The sequence below is a fragment of the Perna viridis genome, chromosome 6, assembly GCF_037379345.1.
Source record: "Perna viridis isolate PV_CMFRI_1.1 ecotype Kerala chromosome 6, ASM3737934v1, whole genome shotgun sequence".
Taxonomy (NCBI): domain Eukaryota; kingdom Metazoa; phylum Mollusca; class Bivalvia; order Mytilida; family Mytilidae; genus Perna; species Perna viridis.
The window spans coordinates 2,938,521-2,957,138 of record NC_142450.1 but is presented as its reverse complement, the minus strand read 5'-3'; the positions used below and the strand labels follow the sequence as shown (position 1 = coordinate 2,957,138).

The window sequence follows — 18,618 nt, the reverse complement described above, 5'->3', positions numbered from 1 at the left end:
GGAGTCCGAGCTGCTCATTTACTTTTGTTACTTTGTATGTATGATTTTAGTTACTTTATGTTCTTTGTTGTGTATGTCTGTTTTCCATGTCTGGTCTTTGTCCCTGGATTACATTCATTTGATTACCGCTATAACCTTGGCTCCCGTGATTACATTTTGATTACCGCTATAACCTTGGTTCCCTCAATTCCTCTTAATGGAATACATAACATTCACTTTTTATAAACCTTCAAAATTATCTTTCTACAGATAACAGGGGTAAAACAAGGAGTCTCATGGTTGCATCCCTCCCTGTTTTATTGAAAATGTTAATTTCATGCATTATATATCTGAGCTAAGACTGACCCTCCCCCTTTTTTCTGAAATCCCCTTCCTGATATCTCAGATATCTGGGTGTGTCTCTGGATTACTTACCATCACTTTTAACTAATCCTTGCTGTATATATCTAATATAGGTATAGTAATCACACACAGCTGCTATCTGAAAATAAAGATTGACTGATTGATTACAGTATAATCACTTATGGAGGGAAAAAAAATATTGTAAGTGTATTACATGTTTTAAAGATATATTCTAAGTGTACCACAAGTACTTCATGTGTTACGGAGGTAGACCTAGGGTAAGGGGCATAACTCATGAAATCAGTGATATGTTTGTATCATATTAAATTTTACAAAAGCCTCTCAAGCTTTCATTTGAAGCAGAATAAAATGAATCCGAGTTAATTAGATGCTTACTTAAGATAGATGTAAAACGCTGAATACTAACATTCCAATGATTTGTAAAAGTTGTGTCTCTTACCCTAGGTCTACCTTCTTAATACATGCTATCATATATAAATAATAAAATACAAACTAGAATCTTGTTACTACAAGTAAAAAGGTACTTGGGGAAAAAAAGAAATTCAATGCAAGGGGCAATAACTCTATTTAAACTAAACTAAGCAACTTGAAGCTATTCACATTTTAATAATCTAGTATTTTGATAAATCAAATACAAAAAAACACTTGTGTGACTCATGGATTTAAATGCATATATTTCTATATGCAAATTGCAAGGCAGATAAGCAGTAACTTTCTGTATCAATGTTAAAATTTATAATAGGGACTCATAAAATGCCTTGTTTTCAGGTTCTCCTTCCCCTATTCTGAGTGTATCTCATTTTTTATTGCAAAATATTTAAAAAATGAAAAAACACTTTCCTCACAATTTTTCTGACTAATTTATTGACAATAATGTAAAAAGCACCTTCATCACAATAAAAAAAGTAAAAAAAATGACTCCATTTTTTCATTGGCTTTCATGACATTTGGCCTGAGAACCAAGTAATTGACTTAGAAGGGCTAAACCTACCCTATTACGACACAGCTGAGATATAGAATACCACTCAGGATCATCTCCAAGTTTGATTTTGTAGTTGCACAGTTTATTGTTATCTGTGAGTCTACATTTTCGTGGATAAGAATTGTCACCAGGGATAGGCTCTATTGTTAATGAGTTATTGCCAACACACTCCTGAAGTCGCTCAGCCAACTGAAAAAAATAAAAACAATAGTGTTACATATACTATATATAATGTACATGTATTAAGGAAAATAACATGTTTTAACATGAGATATATATGGATGGACAGACAACTGTATAATATGATCTGTCAAAACAAAAAGTTACAACTGTAAAAAGACTAATTTCAACGGTTTTTAATTTTCGTGGATACTGTCAAGTAAACATATTTTTGAGTTTCAGTTTGACTATTTTTGAAGAATAAGCATTTGAAAGTATTATAAATCAATTTCTTGGGTACTATTTTTCAGGCTTATCTGTCCACTGCAAAAAAAAGTACACTGTCAATATAATATGGTTTACAATTAATTACAGTGTTTAAAAATCATGCTTCCTTTTTTAATGTTTCGTCATCATATAAGTTTAAACAGTTGCTCATTTTCAATGAAGTTCTCCAGCACTTCATGTAAAAAGTGTGCAATCGATGACCTTTTTCATGCCTATGAAACATAAAAAAAATAAAAATTCATAACTCTATTTGGCTAAGTTGGAAATAAGACTTTTTATTCCCTCATAAACCTTCATAAAAGTTGGGACAATAATTTCCTTCCTATTGGCAAAGTTGGGACAATAATTTCCTTCCTATTGGCAAAGTTGAGACAATAATTACCTTCCTATTGGCAAAGTTGAGACAATAATTACCTTCCTATTGGCAAAGTTGAGACATTAATTACCTTCCTATTGGCAAAGTTGAGACAATAATTTCCTTCCTATTGGCAAAGTTGGGACAATAATTTCCTTCCTATTGGCAAAGTTGAGACAATAATTTCCTTCGTATTGGCAAAGTTGAGATAATAATTTTCTTACTACTGGCAAAGTTGAGACAATAATTACCTTCCTATTGGCAAAGTTGGGACAATAATTTCCTTCCTATTGGCAAAGTTGAGATAATAATTTTTTTACTACTGGCAAAGTTGAAACAATAATTATCTTCCTACTGGTAAAGTTAAGACGATAATTACCTTCCTATTGGCAAAGTTGAGACAATAATAACCTTCCTATTGCCAAAGTTGAGATAATAATTACCTTCCTATTGGCAACATAAAGTAACTAAAATAAAATATACAAAGTAACAAAGGCAAAATAAGCAACTCGGACTCTACTAAAAACTATATATAAGGGTCTGAAAATTTCCCAACGATGTTAGAATTGTCAAATTTGCACATGTGACATGCACCAAGGTTCTAGCGGAATTCAAAAGAATGCACTCCAGGGACAAAGATCAAACATGGAAAACAGACATACACAACATAGAACATTAAGCAACTAAAATAATACATACAAAGTAACAATTAAAGCAGATGAGCAACTCAGACTCCACTAAAATGAGAGAGCAAGGACCGGGTGCACCAGTAGGGTAAGCATCTTCTACTTTTCTAGAAACACCCACCAAGTTGATCATAAAAAGTAAAGTCCGGGGTAGTCAAAAGAGGAAAGGAAAACTATGACATGTTGAACAAATCAGTTTTCATGGTGCAAAGTTGAGACAATCATTACCTTCTTACTGGCAAATTTTAGACAAAAATTACCTTCCTATTGGCAAAGTTGAAACATTAATTACCTTCCTATTGGCAAAGTTGAGACAAGGCTGAACATCCTCTCTATATACTCTGGCGAGGAAACCTTCAGGTCTGTCCATCAGTGGTGATTGTCTCCATGTACAAAACTGATCAAAACTATGCTGGTCAATCTGGAAATATAGGACAGCCATCATGAGAACATAATTTCATTCATTAACTGTGGTGATTTCAATGTTTTTGCATGGGTACAGATTGTTCCAGCCTGATTTTTCCCTATCAGACTACAATACACTTTTATTTAAGTTATCAACATTTTCCACATACACAGTATTATATGTTATGGACATACTGACTATATGTCACTTTATAGCTACATAATTGGTAAAATTGGTGAGTCATTCCATTTCTGATATCCAATAATCCAATAAAAAGAACCTGATTTTTACTAATTCAACTCTAAAATCAAAAACCAGAAATGTATTAATAACTTTGATTTCAATGATGTTTGTAGTTTTTAAATTTACTAATAACTGATGCATGTATCATTACAGATTGTCTTTATTACCTTACAATATGTCCTTCAACTTGGGTCTTAGCAGAAAATAAGGTAGGTATGGTAATTGTAAAGTGACACATATTTATGGCCCCAAAAGATCAAAAGCATTTGATAAAATATTAATGAGAATTTTTATCTCAACTCACTTTAATCTATACTGTTTAGTTAAGAATCAGTGGTGACATTAGGGGGAAAAGAAGGGGTCAAGGGGTCAGAACTCACAAATTTAGTTGTAAAATTTTGTATCGGGTAATATTGTGCATAATTTGGGCAAAAAGAGCAAATAATTGCCTGGACCCCCCCACCCTTCCTTTTTGAAATCTCTAGATCCGCCACTGAGAAAAATGTCAGTTTTGAAGGTTAAAAGACACAATACAATAATATAGACTTCGAATTTCGGTTTCATTAAATATCACTCTGACAGATCTAATAATAAAACATATTGACCTTATTGTATATCTACCATATAACTGGAAATATCATATCAAATTTGCTGTTGAAAGCACCTTGAAACTGAGAGTATTTAGTATTCAAGTAAGTAAAGCAGAGACAGATTTTTTTCGTTATTATCAAGTTGTATACATAAAAAATATTGTGTATAAATCAGAAATTTTTGACATTTTGATGTCTTTTTCAGAAAGTAAAGAAGAATGGAGAACCACCATACAAAATTACAAACAAACATGCTAAGCAGTTCAAGATATTTGTATTAGCATTTTTAAGCTTAATATATGAAAAAATTCTTTGTAAAAAAATTTAAGAATTGTTATAATGTTTACTTATTTACTATGGTTTATACTGCAACCGTTCTATTTGAGCAGTCAAAATGTACTGATCATACATATATATTTACAAGTGATATACTGTTACTGACTGAATATAACTTTCTGTTGTGATGTCACAAATATTACATTGTTTTGAAGATGCCAGGATGTCACCAGCTTTGAATAAAAAATGTTTTTGTTGCAGTACAAAGACCACCTTTGATATACAAATTCAGCTGGAACCGGTGAAAATGCTCGGCACAATCTTGCAATTTCCAGGGCTCTAAGCTTCATCTATATATCAGTTTCATGTCAAGTCAGTGATATTGACTATATACATGTATATAAACATGGAAATGCACAGTATAAGTAATCCTGAGTAAATATAAATTGCTTACAGAGTCCTGAACCTACAACACAAAATTAACATGTGAATTTCTACTAAAAATAAATTTCTAAAAAAAATACTCACAATAAAGAACTCTTGTGATATTCTCATTTAAGTAGAGCAATGATTTTGGGTTATAATTGTAATGAAGAAAATAAAAATCAGTCCTAAATCAACTTTGAATAGACTAACATCAAAGACCCTATAAGAATGTGTCCTCTCTTGCCACTTCCACTTACATTATTCCTGCTTAATTCCATTGAAGTTTTTTTAGCTCTCAAACTTCTGATAAAAAAACACTGTAATATTATATAAGAGTAATCAAGGGAACCAACATTCAGGCAGTTATAAAAACAAGGACTATCTAAAAAAAAAAATGTAGCCGACGCTCTAAAATTTTGTTCTTTCTACTGTTAATTTTCTGCATTTCATTCAGGAAATAACACATGGGATGCAATTTCAATACAATTTTTTCAAACGCCACTATGTTATCAGTATTTGGCCAATTAGGAAACATAATTGCGACCAGGTGACTTGTGATTGCATGGAAGAGTGTCTTTAAGGTAAAAGGATAAAAAGTGATAAATATACCGACTGCCTCAAAAAAAATATATAGACAAGGACTAGACTGGAAAAAAAGACACACTCACCAAAAAAAATGACATAACCAAAATAACAGATACCAAGAAACAAAAGTAAATGAGCATCCTAGACTTCACTAAAAACTGTGAGTATGGAAAAGATAGAGTTAGCATCCTCTGCTTTTTCTAGAAACACCCACCAAGTTGCTAATAAACTGTTACATCAGGGGTAAATGGTTTCATTAGACTAAATTACCTTTACCCTAATCAATTTTTCATCTCCTATCCAGATCATGAATTGACCAAATCCAACATTCAATTTGATGACTAATTTTGTAATTGTGATTACCTAATTTCCATTTTAACATGTACTGTGGTTGTTTAACTTTTCTAAAAACGACACACTAGGTTGTTCATTGCAGGTTTGCCTTCATGCTAAGGTAGAGGGTAGAAATGCCCCCAAAATAATCCTGTTATGATTCATTGCCCTCTGCATACATAAGATACCATGTCTTCAAAAATTATTAGACTTTAAGCAGAAACACTGATGAAAAAAATTTGATTCAGTGGTAAGGGGGAGTAATGGATCAAAGAATGGTATTCCTCTGGATAACGAAAGTACGGATGGGCATTGGGTGCTCAAATGGAGAACAGATGGCAGATCAGATAAGAGGACTGACATCTCTATCACTATGTACCCCAACCTTGCAATTTGGAGCAGGACCAAAAAAGTACCATCATTACACTAAAGTCAAATGCTCTAACGTTTTTTCGTAATTTTAGGTTTCCACAAAAAATTAACTTTCCCACACTTAACAAATCTTTTAAACATAAATTCAAACTTTCCAAAAATGGCACTTACCCAAGGTGACTTTTAAGTGGAATACTAGAACACTGAATTTTACTTTGGCAAATATTTTTTGGCAGTTTGTATAAAAAGCCATACCTCTTTACATCTGTCTTTTTTAGCTTCATGTTCAGCTTCAGCTTTCTGCTGTGCTTCTTTTGTAAATTCGTGGTGACTTGTTGACCTTCTGTGGGTTTTCCAGAATGGTTTTTTCTGTTCAGTTTTCTCTTTCTTTGTCTGTAGTTCTGGATCTATTTGTGGGTGGAGATGTTTGTTGGGAGAACTTGGTGTGGATGTCAGAACGAGCTGTTTTAACGCTTTAAGCTCAGCTTGTAATACATCTATCTGTGACAAGAGAAAATGTCAACTATACATGTATATAAATATAGATAGGTTTTTGGTAGAGTAGCATTTTTTTTTAGGTTGAGGGCTAATCAAGCCAAAATTATGAAAACTACTTGATATAAAAATGTGTTTGTCAAATTAAGCAATCACGTTATTCAAGGAGACATTTTATACATGTTATAAGCAACTTTTAACAAGAAAGAATGTATGCATGTGTTTTTATTTTCACCTGTTCACAGCAAAAAACAGAAAAAATTTCATAACTATAGTTACCTCCCCTTTCCAATCCCATTACTGTAAACTTACTAATTTTCACTATTTTCATGGTGGACAGAAAACCAAGAAAAATTGATACCTGCCAAATTGAAGTTTAACAGTATATAACACAATTTTTTTGTTTGAAACTGTGAATAAGCTCATTTGACAGAATCCACAAAAAATTAGCAACCACAAAAATTAATTTGTTAACAGTAACCGTATGGCTGAAAAAAAAACAAAAAAAAACTGTACTAAGGAAATTTTATGTTGCTTAAAAAACTGACATAAAGACATCATGATCATTATATTCACACCCGGAAAACATACAGAGAAACCTATTCAAACACATCTCCAAAAAAAAACCTGAAGAATTTCCATTTAAAATGATTTACAAGGACTTCAAAAATGTCTTTGGAGTGGATTCTTGTATAATCAGGATTTGGTTAAGATCCATGTTTTGTTTAGAAAGGTGCCTGTTTATGAAAGGTCTGGTTAAGACAATTTACACTGCACCTCCTTTCCCTCTCTATCAACATACCTGTTCATTGGCTTCTTTCAGCAGTTTCTCGGAGTGCATTCTCTTGATATTAGCATCTTGAACCATATTGTTAGCCTCCTACATTAAAATAGAATAATAAAAACATATATTATATCATGTGTTATTTAAAATATAATACTGATAAATAAAACATATATACAATGTATATCATGTGTTATTTAAAATGGAATACCAGTAATAAAAACATATATTAAATCATGTGCCATTTGGGATCTTCACAGAGAATAGGAGACCATCTTCCCTTTGTATATTAACAAATTCAGAAAATGCAAGAATAGAAAATCTTAGACTTTTAATATTCTCTTAATCGACAACTTGCTTAGCCTTGGGTATCTGAGATTTTTCTGTCTTGCACTCACAGTAATGTTAAAATTCCTAATGTCTTCAAATATTTAACAAAGTATTGGTGCCTTAAGTTTTTTATACCCAAATATCTATAATGTATATAAATAAAGCTTAAAACTGGCCAAAAGAGTGAGGCTGCACTGAGTGTTTTTACCAGCTCCAACTTTATCCATCATTTTTTTTTAAGTGCTAGTGCACTATTATTGTCTTCTCACAGCAAATACAAAATGTAATTAAAAGAAAGGTAACATTTCAAGGCTGTTTAATCAAAGTGGGTGACATCCTGGCTACTTCAAAACAATGTAACCTTAAAGACCTCCAAACAAAAAGTTATATTCAGTGCCCATATATCACATGTAAATACAAGGTCAATACATTTTGACTGATGAAAGTGAATGAATAAATAGATTTATATTGACCTTACTCTTCAGCATTGTATCCTTTGTACATAATTTGCAGTGAAATTTGTAAAGGTAAATAAATATACCTCAAACAGACTAGCAGTAAGTTCCTCTAACTCTTTACCCATCTGGTCTCTGACCTCTACAAGTTTATCGACCTCCTCGCCCTTCAACTTTAGCTCCTACAAAACAAAATTCAACTTTTTAGATAAAAAATGTATAATTTGTAACTGTTGTAAGAAGAAAAATCTTGCTTTGTTTCAACTGAATAAAACTTCCATGTTGAGTAGTATGGGTCTTCCAGTGATGATTCTAGAAAATGGCGACTCCAACCAAGAGATCAATAAGTTGATTAATTATTGTTTAACATCCTATGAAATATTTCTTGCATTTTTGATGGTTTTTTTTTTGGCATAGGACAGTCTACTTAGACAACGGGATAAAATCAACTTAAGAGTGGAAGGTCCTGAACTTTTTCAAGTTTCAAATCAATGGTACCCTGAAAAGAAAATCAAAGGTCCTCAACAAAGTGTCAATGAATCTAGATGAAGGTCCTTGTTACATAGATCAGGAACTTGGACCAGTGTTAGTATGAACCCCTGTCAATAGTTACATAGATGTACATAAGGAAGATACACTCCTTGAGACATTCACGTTTCTAATTTTAGCGTCCTTGCATTGTTTATCGTGTGTTTACACATGGTTTTGCATTCGTTTAAACTCACAATAAAAGCGTTCATTTAAACGCACAATAGAAGCGTTCGTTTAAACTCACAATAGAAGCGTTCGTTTAAACGCACGATAGAAACATTTGTTTATTTTTGTCCTTTGATTATTTCCTTGATTTAACTTTATATTTTTTGCTATCACTAATTTATATAATTTCATTAATTTTATTTTCTATTTTTTTTTCATTCATTATATGTCAATATTATAATTTTTCGTTTTTCTTGCATTTAAATTGCCGATTTGAGCTTTCATCTATCGTGCATTTAAACGCACGCCGGGAGCGTTCGTTTATCATGCGTTTAAATGCACGATAGGAGCATTCGTTTAAATGCACGATAGAAGTGGTCGTTTATCATGCGTTTGGGTATCATGCGTGCGGGAAACATCTCCAGGAGTGTAGTAATGTGTACTAAACAAACCTCCTGTGCTTTATTTAACTCTAACTGAAGTCTTGTGTAGGCATGTTCTTTAGCTATCTCCATAGTTTGGCTTCGTTTCCGTTGGGCTTCGATGTCAACTTTAAGATCACTTGGAAGAATTTCAGACTGGGTGTGCCGCAGCTCAGGTCTGCACACATTACGCTGCCTGAGTAAATGGGACTCTGAATGGCCATGTTCAAGTTCTTCAAGTCTGAAAATATAAAATAAATATTTCTTTTATTTGTCATTTAAGTTGATGTAAAAAACCATAATTAGTCAAATCTTATTATTAACTTATGACTATAAATACCTACAAGTATTCCACACTACTATAACAGTGTTGATTATTGTCACTTGTCATCATACTTCAAAATAAGTTGCATGTCCATCAATCCATCTGTCCATCCATGACAAATGTACATTGTAACGAGAATAGGTATGGTGAATATGCCAAAAAGACAACAACACCATCTGGATGAAAGCCCAAGGCCACCCATTGGTCTTCAATATAACATTTCACAGCAGTTCAAGCTTCTTGCCAAACTTAGTTCAAAGGGTAAAAGTGTAACATGCATTTGTTATGCATTTTAATTTTGAAAAAAAAATAAATAGGTTGGTAATATATTTCAAAATTATATTGAAATGCAGTAAAAATTAAAAATAAAAGGGAAGACAACTCTTTTAAAATATATGATTCCTAACTATTTATTGAAAATTTTTCATGTGTCTCCAATCTTTCATGTACTGCTACATATAATTTTATCATCGATTTGTCATCATATGAAACAAACTACAAAATTTGTCAGACAAAAACAAATAAATTCCTGAAAAAAAAAACAGTTAACATGGATTTCATTTGAGATAGTGGATGCAAAGATATTCTTTTGATTTATTTAATGCACTTTTTCAATTTCAAGCCGTTTGAAATACACACCAGTATATATTTCTTGTTAATACAGCTATATAGTCCATGTATAGGAAAATATATGTAACTATATATACCAGTGTATTTAACTACACATCTACATGTACATATAATAATAACTAAAAGTTCCTGAGTATATAATGTTCTAAATTTAATGACTTACCCAACAGAAAATTTAACCCTACTGAAAATTACCAACACATTTCAATGAATTTTTAGTGTATAACTTTGTGTATACATAACTATTATTAATTACACAACTACTTTTGTCAATTGCTTGGCTTGTAAAGTTAAACCTGTCTATAGCAAACATTGCTTGGCTTGTACAGTTAAACCTGTCTATAGCAAACCTTGCTTGGCTTGTACAGTTAAACCTGTCTATAGCAAACCTTGCTTGGCTTGTACAGTTAAACCTGTCTATAGCAAACCCTGAAAAATCTGAACCAATATCATCAAGTATAAACATTTAGGATAAATTGATCAACAGCAGCTTTTAAGTAGCTGTCTTTAGAAGAATAGGGCAAAAACTGAAAATTGTGATACACCCCAAAAAAGGCTACATATTTTTATTTTTGTACTTATGTTGTTTTTTGGGTCTATGGTATGAAATGCATACTTATTCACTCTAATCTGCCTGCTTTTAGGAGATAATCAACATTGAAAATCCAATAGATTCTATTGTATTTTGAGTCATGTACAGAGGTATCTCCCTTCATTTTGAAATGTACAGTGAATTCTATATATCTCCAAAGAACATGGGTTACATGAAAAACTGAATGATAATTTCTGTTTATTATGGCAATTCAAACAAAATATCGAAAAAAATATGTGTAGGCATTTTACTCATACATCACATTCTGCGTGATTCTTAGCGGGAGTTCTGCTTAAAACACAACATGGGTCATTACCTACACAACTTATTTGGAGACTCTTCAAGCATCTCACTAATGGAATGACCTCACTTCAAGTTGGGTCATCTTCATTTGGAGTCCAACAACAATTGCATTTCTTCCTGTACAAATGGTTACAAACCTTCTGATAGAAAATCAAATTCCTTCAAGTGCTTTATGAGGAGTTTTGCTAAGAACATATGAACTATAAACACATATGTTCCTTTACAATATATGTTTCAACAATCTCTATTTAAGTACTCATGGCTTAAAGAAGGCAATGACTTTATAATGACTGTAATTTCGTGTGAATGTATAGATCAATACTCCTATGTCTGTATCCCATTCCAGTATATCATATCCAGTTCATTACACTAATTGGTATGACAGATCAATATGAAACTTCACACATGACCTTTTGAAGTACTTTCAATATCATTAAGTTGGTAGTTGAATTATATGTAGTTACTTTTGAAGCATTGTAAAGTTTACGAAAACAGGAAAAAACAGTTACATTAAGGACTGTCAAGGTCTTTGATTAAAAAAGTATAACTAACCATCATTTTAACACAACATTAACCTAAAGTTTAATGCTGCTTAAACATGTAAACATATTAATTATTGTAGTGTATGTACTAATTTCCCACTACTTTTTGGTTTGAACAAATACATGTAAGTGCAAAAAATGGGTCAAAGAAATGGCCATGTTGCCTTAAAGTTGAAAAATACACCAGGGATCTCCATGGATCAACATGAACACATGGCTCACTCACCCGTTTAAAGTCAGTAAACAGGTAGAGGTGCAACAGGACAGAAGTCACGTTCATCAATATGGGACCATATATTGAAGTTGCCTATCAAATATCTAAGGATGGGATTTATAGTTCCTGAGAAAAAATGTAACTAAAATATTTTACCTACCTGCCCACCCAACATTCACCATTCTACAAGCCGATTTGCAAAAATTATCATTTGCAAAATTGGTTTCAGACACGATGATAAATTAATAGAATACATGTAGTTTTCAAAACTGCAAAATTGATATTTATTGGCGAATATGTTCACTGCAGGGAATCCGAAAAAACATTAGCAATCAGGAAAATAAATATATCACATGGCAATAGTAAATTAACTTCTCAGTATAATTCTTAACCTGTAAACATAAATAATTCGAAAGGCTCAGTATATCTGAATTGTACAAAGCAAGGCCTGTTTGATAGACTCAGTATGTCGGACTTGTACAAAGCAGGGTCTGCTTGATAGACTCAGTATGTCTGACTTGTACAAAGCAGGGTCAGTTTGATTGACTCCATATGTCCGACTTGTACAAAGCAAGGTCTGCTTCATAGGCTCAGTATGTCTGACTTGTACAAAGCAGGGTCTGTTTGATAGACTCAGTATGTCTGACTTGTACAAAGCAGGGTCCCAAATTTACAAAATGAAAGAAAAAAAGCTCAATCTGCACGTTATAGTTTGACTCATCAAATTTTGCTTCCAGTATTGTTCTTAGTTCTTATGGTTTACACATGTTAAACTATTAAATACTTACATGCTCAGATGAACTCATTCTTTTGTGTACATATATACCAGTATGTAAATTATTGAGAATCTCCCATTATTATGATTATAAATAAAAGTATCCAACACAAATATATATGTACTTGTATGTTCCACAATCACAAACAGTCACCTACATGTAGTAACTAGAATCACAATATAACAATCATGAACACCACAGAAAATGACAAAACAATATTATACATGTACAAATATGCTAACATCATAAATAATAGAGAGACTGCAATGTTCAGAAAGTGCCAAATCACACAATAACATTACAACGTAAATGTATTGTCATTCACCAAAGTGACAGCAGTGCAATACTGTAGCTTAAAGATATACAAATGTATATGTGCTGCCTTGCTACATCTTATATTCAGTCATGAACAATAATGCTTGTCTATTCATGGGTTAAGTAACAAAATTAGACAATTACTATGCAAATTGCATACAAAAATGTCAATGCACGTATAGGTAATGCGAATAAAATTGAATCTGACATTTTCCCTTATGGCATTCAAGCCAATATACATACACTGATTATGGCAATGTAAACCAGAGCATAAGGCAAATAAAATTAATTAGAAGATTCTTATCACCTCTCACCCCTAACAAATTGACAATTTTTTTTCAAAATTTGGGTGAAAATTTCAAAATAAGGATTTTTTTCATGTCCGTTTCTAGTATTGAGATACTTTAATATATAAATCTTTCGTTTCTTGGCCTCTAAAAAGATGTTTCTTCTCTGAAACTGATGTGGCTTAAGATTTACAACATAACTATACTCCAAATAGCTAAAATTAGGCTAGCAAATATCTGGTAAGAAATAAAAAATACTTAAAAAATCCTTCCACTTGCTTCATATTGAATGATTATCTACCATTATAATTAACTTGGCTTAAGATGTACATTTCGTACTGTTAAATGAATAATTCAATGCCTTCCATATTAACTCCATTACATGTCAAATCAAAAACATACATGTAACTATTTAACTGTAAATACAGATGCACTGATTTAGTCAGTTTCTAGACACTTTAGGTGTTAAAAAGCTCACACTGTGTAAATAAGTATGAAATGGAAAAAAAACAAGATCTATCGGTATACTGGTATCAGCCATAACTTGAAAGGAGTTCCTTCTAAGACAAAGATTCATGCTCTAATGTTATCAACACTCCTCAAAGCCTTGATGAGTTTTTACACAGTGAATGGGAAAGAATTCTTTCACATGCGACATTTTCAGCAATTTTTACAAATATTCAAATTTATTAATTTTTTATATTCTTAAGTACAACTCTTTGGACTAGGAGAATGCAATATCACTTTAAAGTGAGAAAATATGGCGAAAAAACTCAAAACTTGCATATTTTTGAATGTCAATTTTGTGCATGTCAATGATGATAACAGCGATTATCTTGTTAAATATTATGATTATTTCCTTCAGTCCTTAAAATTGGTTGCAGTTGAGGGCCAAAAGTAGTTTAACAAAATCCTACAATTTTGATGGGCCATTTTCAGCTTCAATAGGTCTATAATAACCCCTGACCCCTGCCTTTCCCAATCACTGCTTGTACAATGAAGTCTCTCTAAAATTTGGCAAATATAATTTGGTGTCAAGAAAATGCATGAACAATCACTCAATCAATTTCACATCTAAATAATTTTTTTTTACCTCTGGCTTCTCTTCAGTACTCTGTCAGTAAATCAAAAAATGAATTTCTTTAAAATCAGAAATAAGAAGTTGAACTAAAACCCCAAAGAGCTTGAAAGAATCACTTGGATTCAAAATTGGTATTACATGTACAGATTTTTAAAAAAAAAATTAATGCAGGAATAAAAAGACAGAAACTGAAAAACAGAAAACATCACTTGGTGTCAATAGAATAATTTGAGAATAAATAAAACAAAAAAAGACAAAAAACAAATAACTGCAAAAAAATGCACATAATCATTTGCTCATTTGAAGGATTATTTTCTCCTTGTGTAACATAACAATAGATACTGAAAGAACTCTTCATAATAATTAAATATGTTAATGTGTTCTAGCAAAAACAATAAAATATGTTTTCTTTCCCCACTTGAACTCTCCTAAAATAGTCATCAATAACAATTATCTTCTCAGGTAAACCTTTGTACATCATGGAAATTAATTTCCTTATTTTCAGTTTTATTGCCATACAAATGTAATTATTTTGTATTTTTTAACATATTTCTTGACTTGCCTGAGGTATATGCATCATATACACCTACTGTTACAATGTGCATGTAATATGGGAATACTACTTTATAGGGGATAATTGTCTTAAATAGCTTAAATCACTTGGAGGGGTTGGAATTAAAGGTGGTCAGATCTGGGATCCTCAAATTCTGATCTACAACATGTATGACCTTTAACATTTTCTTATGCACTGGACCTTAAACCTATTCACAGACTTGTGATTTCTCTCAAGTAGACCATAATCGATCTGAAATTTTGCAGTCTTTATGCTGTATAAAAAATTCAGAAATGTTTTAGTATAGGGCATCCAATACGGTTCTGACAACACACACACACAGACCTCTATTTCTTGAGAACCATTATTTCAGTCTGATTCAACTTTCTGGACATATTCATTGTAAATATCACAAAAGAATCCATAATCAATAACACACAACAATAATAAAACAACTGACACAAGTACCAACTAGAATAGCTGGGAAGTGCCTGTGCATACATGTACACGTACACTACTGTATCAATAAACTAAGTCTTGATTTGTATAGTTACAAATATGTCGGGGATCGCGCTGAGCTTTGCATATGTTGTAATTTGTGATTTTTTTTTTATTTGATCTGGCGACAAAAATAACCAGTTGGCGATTTTCTTGGCACCTAGGTTTTGTACATTAAAACTGACATGAAGCTTGTCAGCAGCTAATAATCTCTCTAATTAAACAATTGTGTTGACACCTGGTCAGAGTTGATTAACCATAACCAATTTAGGACAAAAGAAAATCAAGGGTAACTAGACCTGATGACTGTGACTCAACCTCATGAGAGGTGTCATTTACATGTATGTAAATATATCATTGAGCAAATCAAAACTCTCATCATCTGGTCAAATGTAAATACAATCATGGCCATGTGCATGTGGCTACATACAAGCTTCGAAGTCCTGCTTAACAATATGATACAATCAGAAACAGATTTACCTTATACTGTGAAAGTACTTCAATTCATGGATACCAAGAAAACCAAGAAAATTGGTACCCCACAAACAAAAGTACTTTCACAGTACCGGTAACTGAATAAATTAAAACCAATCAACAATGATTATCTCATCAGGAAGTGTCTAAAACACTATGAAATGCAAGAATTGATAAAAGTACATAATGTATCTTAGTTTCTACACCTATGCCAAAAATGGGTAAAAGAAACTTAAATGTGTCTCAAATGTGACTTAATTTATGAAGTCCTCACATCAGGATGCAACAATGCAGGATCTCAAGAACAATAAATATCACACTTAAAGACACAAATTACTTTAAAATGCAAATACAAATCATTCCTAGGTAAATTTTATGCATCATTCCCCTTAAAGTAACTTTTTGTAACATTTAAAAAAACTACACTTTCAGCATCATGAGACTAAAGTGTCAGTCTTTGTAAGAATCAGGCAGTGGGTGGAACATGATATGAAAACAAACACCATTTTGAAAATGTAATTTTACTACATGTATTTGCACCTTCATGATCAAGAAAAAAAGACAAGATTTTCCATATCATTTCAGTAAATTGAGTTATAATTTAATTGAAAAGCACTAAAAATGAACATTCAAGGGTAGATACATGTAACTCTGTCACAATCCTCATTTTTCTAACATTCTACAGAAAAAAATTTCTGAGCACATCCAATGATGCAGAGATTTTAAAGTAGTATTCTTTTCAAACTGAGAAAGCATCCTTGAGTGAAATTAATGGTTTTTTTTTTAGATCAGTGGGGTTTGGACATGCATGTTCAGATTTTTACCATTTAGCCTGATTCTTAGAAAAACATACACTTAAAATTAAGTTTTTTTTCTTGCATGTTTTGGTACCTCCCTATAGCTACAAATTAAAATTTGAACTTCACCTGACACCTTTTTTACAAGAATAAAATGTTACACATCTATGTCCCATTAGTGAAAAATTTATTGTCTACCTACTAAATACCATACAAAACTGGCCTTTGAATTGATTATAGGTGTAAATATTCAACAACCAACATTAGCGCCCTGATTGTACCAGTTACTGTCCCCTCGAGCAGTGTGATGACTGAGTCTGGATATGGGTTATAAATTTGTTCCGGTTATTCACATGTACCAGGTATGTACATGTACATACCGTAACTAAAATTTGTAAGCTGGGTCATCTTAATTTGCAATTCTTATTTGTAATTACAAATTATACATGTACATGCATGCACTTGTACTAACATTTGCCATAGTATTTACCTGTACAATCTTCATTAGTCACAGAACCAGCTTTGAGATATCCATTAATATTTTTGGTGATTTTAAATTTTCATTTACATGTAGTTAAAAGATTTCCTTTATTTTGCTTTCCATACATTGTAGATTAAAACACACATACATGTACCAAAACATTTTGGTTTAAATTGAGAAGTGTGTCTTGTTAATTGAACGAGCCTTGAAATGGACAGATCTGAGCAATGGTATACTCAGGGTTTTTTCAAGGATTTTGAAAGCTTTAGTCACGTTTGCATGAGAAACTGAGGACCATTTTAATGGTTTATTTCTTAAAGAAGTATTTGCATCTGATATAAAGAAGATATTTCAGTACTGTTTGTTATGACGCGGTAAAAAATTGGCGTAACTTGAGTTTGTGTCACTCTTGTTAATTGAACAAGCCATGAAGTGAACAGATATGAGCAAGGAAGTGGCCATTTAGTACAAATTAAATATAGTAATTTGGTTTGCTCTATATATTACAATGTGCAGGTACATTATATATGTATATGTATGCATATAGGATTTTTGTTTGCCTGTTTATGAATTAATTTCTGACTATGTTTAAATTCTAATAACAGTGGATTCCTGTTAATCATAATAGTCTATTTGTCAGAAAAAAATATGCTTTTAACAGGAATATGCCATTAATTATCATTTCAAGGAAAATACCTAATATTATTGATGTTTAAGTGGAACATATTCTCTTATCATGTCTAATTAGATCATTGCCATCGTGTCTAGTCAAAAGAATGCAAAAGTATTATTTTACCCATTTAGCTACATTTTTAAGTCAATTTAAAAAAAAGTTGTATGCAAATAAGCAATTTTCTAATTTTTGGTCTTATGTTATGCCAATAAGAGGAATTTTTACTATGGATATGATAGGAAATGTTTCTATTTTTTGAGTTTCTATACAATTATCAGGAATGCTATTAAGTGGATTTACAAATTACAACTGTACATCCTATAAAGGAGCCAACAAAGATGAAGGAGACTTGTCATCAACAAGTGATATATGTACACATGTGGCTTTCTATCGTCAATTGATCATGTATATTACATGAGTGTCATAAAAATTAGCATAGCAAATTTGTATTTTTGCCAAAAGAATATGTACATGTAGATGATGCTAACATCATGACAAAATAATTTTGTCATCAATATGATCAGATAACAGTCTACAACATGTACAATTTAGCTTATCATGATGCATTATATTTATACCTTGAGGGGTGGTAAGGAGAAGCTAGGAGGACATTACTGTGTATTCTTCATTTGAAATCAAAGTACTCATGTACTGAATCAATTTCAATTGATTTCTTTGATTTTTTATGCCTCAAGTAATAATAGGAAAGAACTGTGATCAAACATACCTAAACATAAAATCATTGTTGTTAATTGTAAAAATTAAACTCTTGATTTAAATTCACCATTCTTATTTAAAAACCAATGACAATCAATTTATCTCTTCAACATG

At 31.8% G+C, this 18,618-nt stretch overlaps 1 protein-coding gene across 11 annotated transcripts in view; it reads right to left on the bottom strand.

Annotated features, from left to right (window-relative positions):
• Positions 1-18,618, bottom strand: part of LOC148613221 (rab-3A-interacting protein-like) — a 39,121-nt gene that overhangs the window by 8,659 nt on the left and 11,844 nt on the right. For 3 of the 11 annotated variants that reach the window (XM_088586469.1, XM_088586471.1, XM_088586477.1), the window contains 9 exons: positions 14,324-14,344; positions 9,277-9,487; positions 8,215-8,310; positions 7,362-7,439; positions 6,320-6,565; positions 4,803-4,814; positions 3,126-3,254; positions 1,355-1,534; positions 415-481 (listed from right to left, as the gene is read on the bottom strand). In XM_088586469.1, the coding sequence (XP_088442595.1) occupies positions 415-481; positions 1,355-1,534; positions 3,126-3,254; positions 4,803-4,814; positions 6,320-6,565; positions 7,362-7,439; positions 8,215-8,310; positions 9,277-9,487; positions 14,324-14,344 (1,040 nt within the window). Of the gene's footprint in view, positions 1-414; positions 482-1,354; positions 1,535-3,125; positions 3,255-4,802; positions 4,815-6,319; positions 6,566-7,361; positions 7,440-8,214; positions 8,311-9,276; positions 9,488-10,364; positions 10,386-12,640; positions 14,299-14,323; positions 14,345-18,618 lie in introns of those variants that run through there. The other 8 variants (XM_088586475.1, XM_088586476.1, XM_088586479.1 and 5 more) reach the window with 5 other exon arrangements.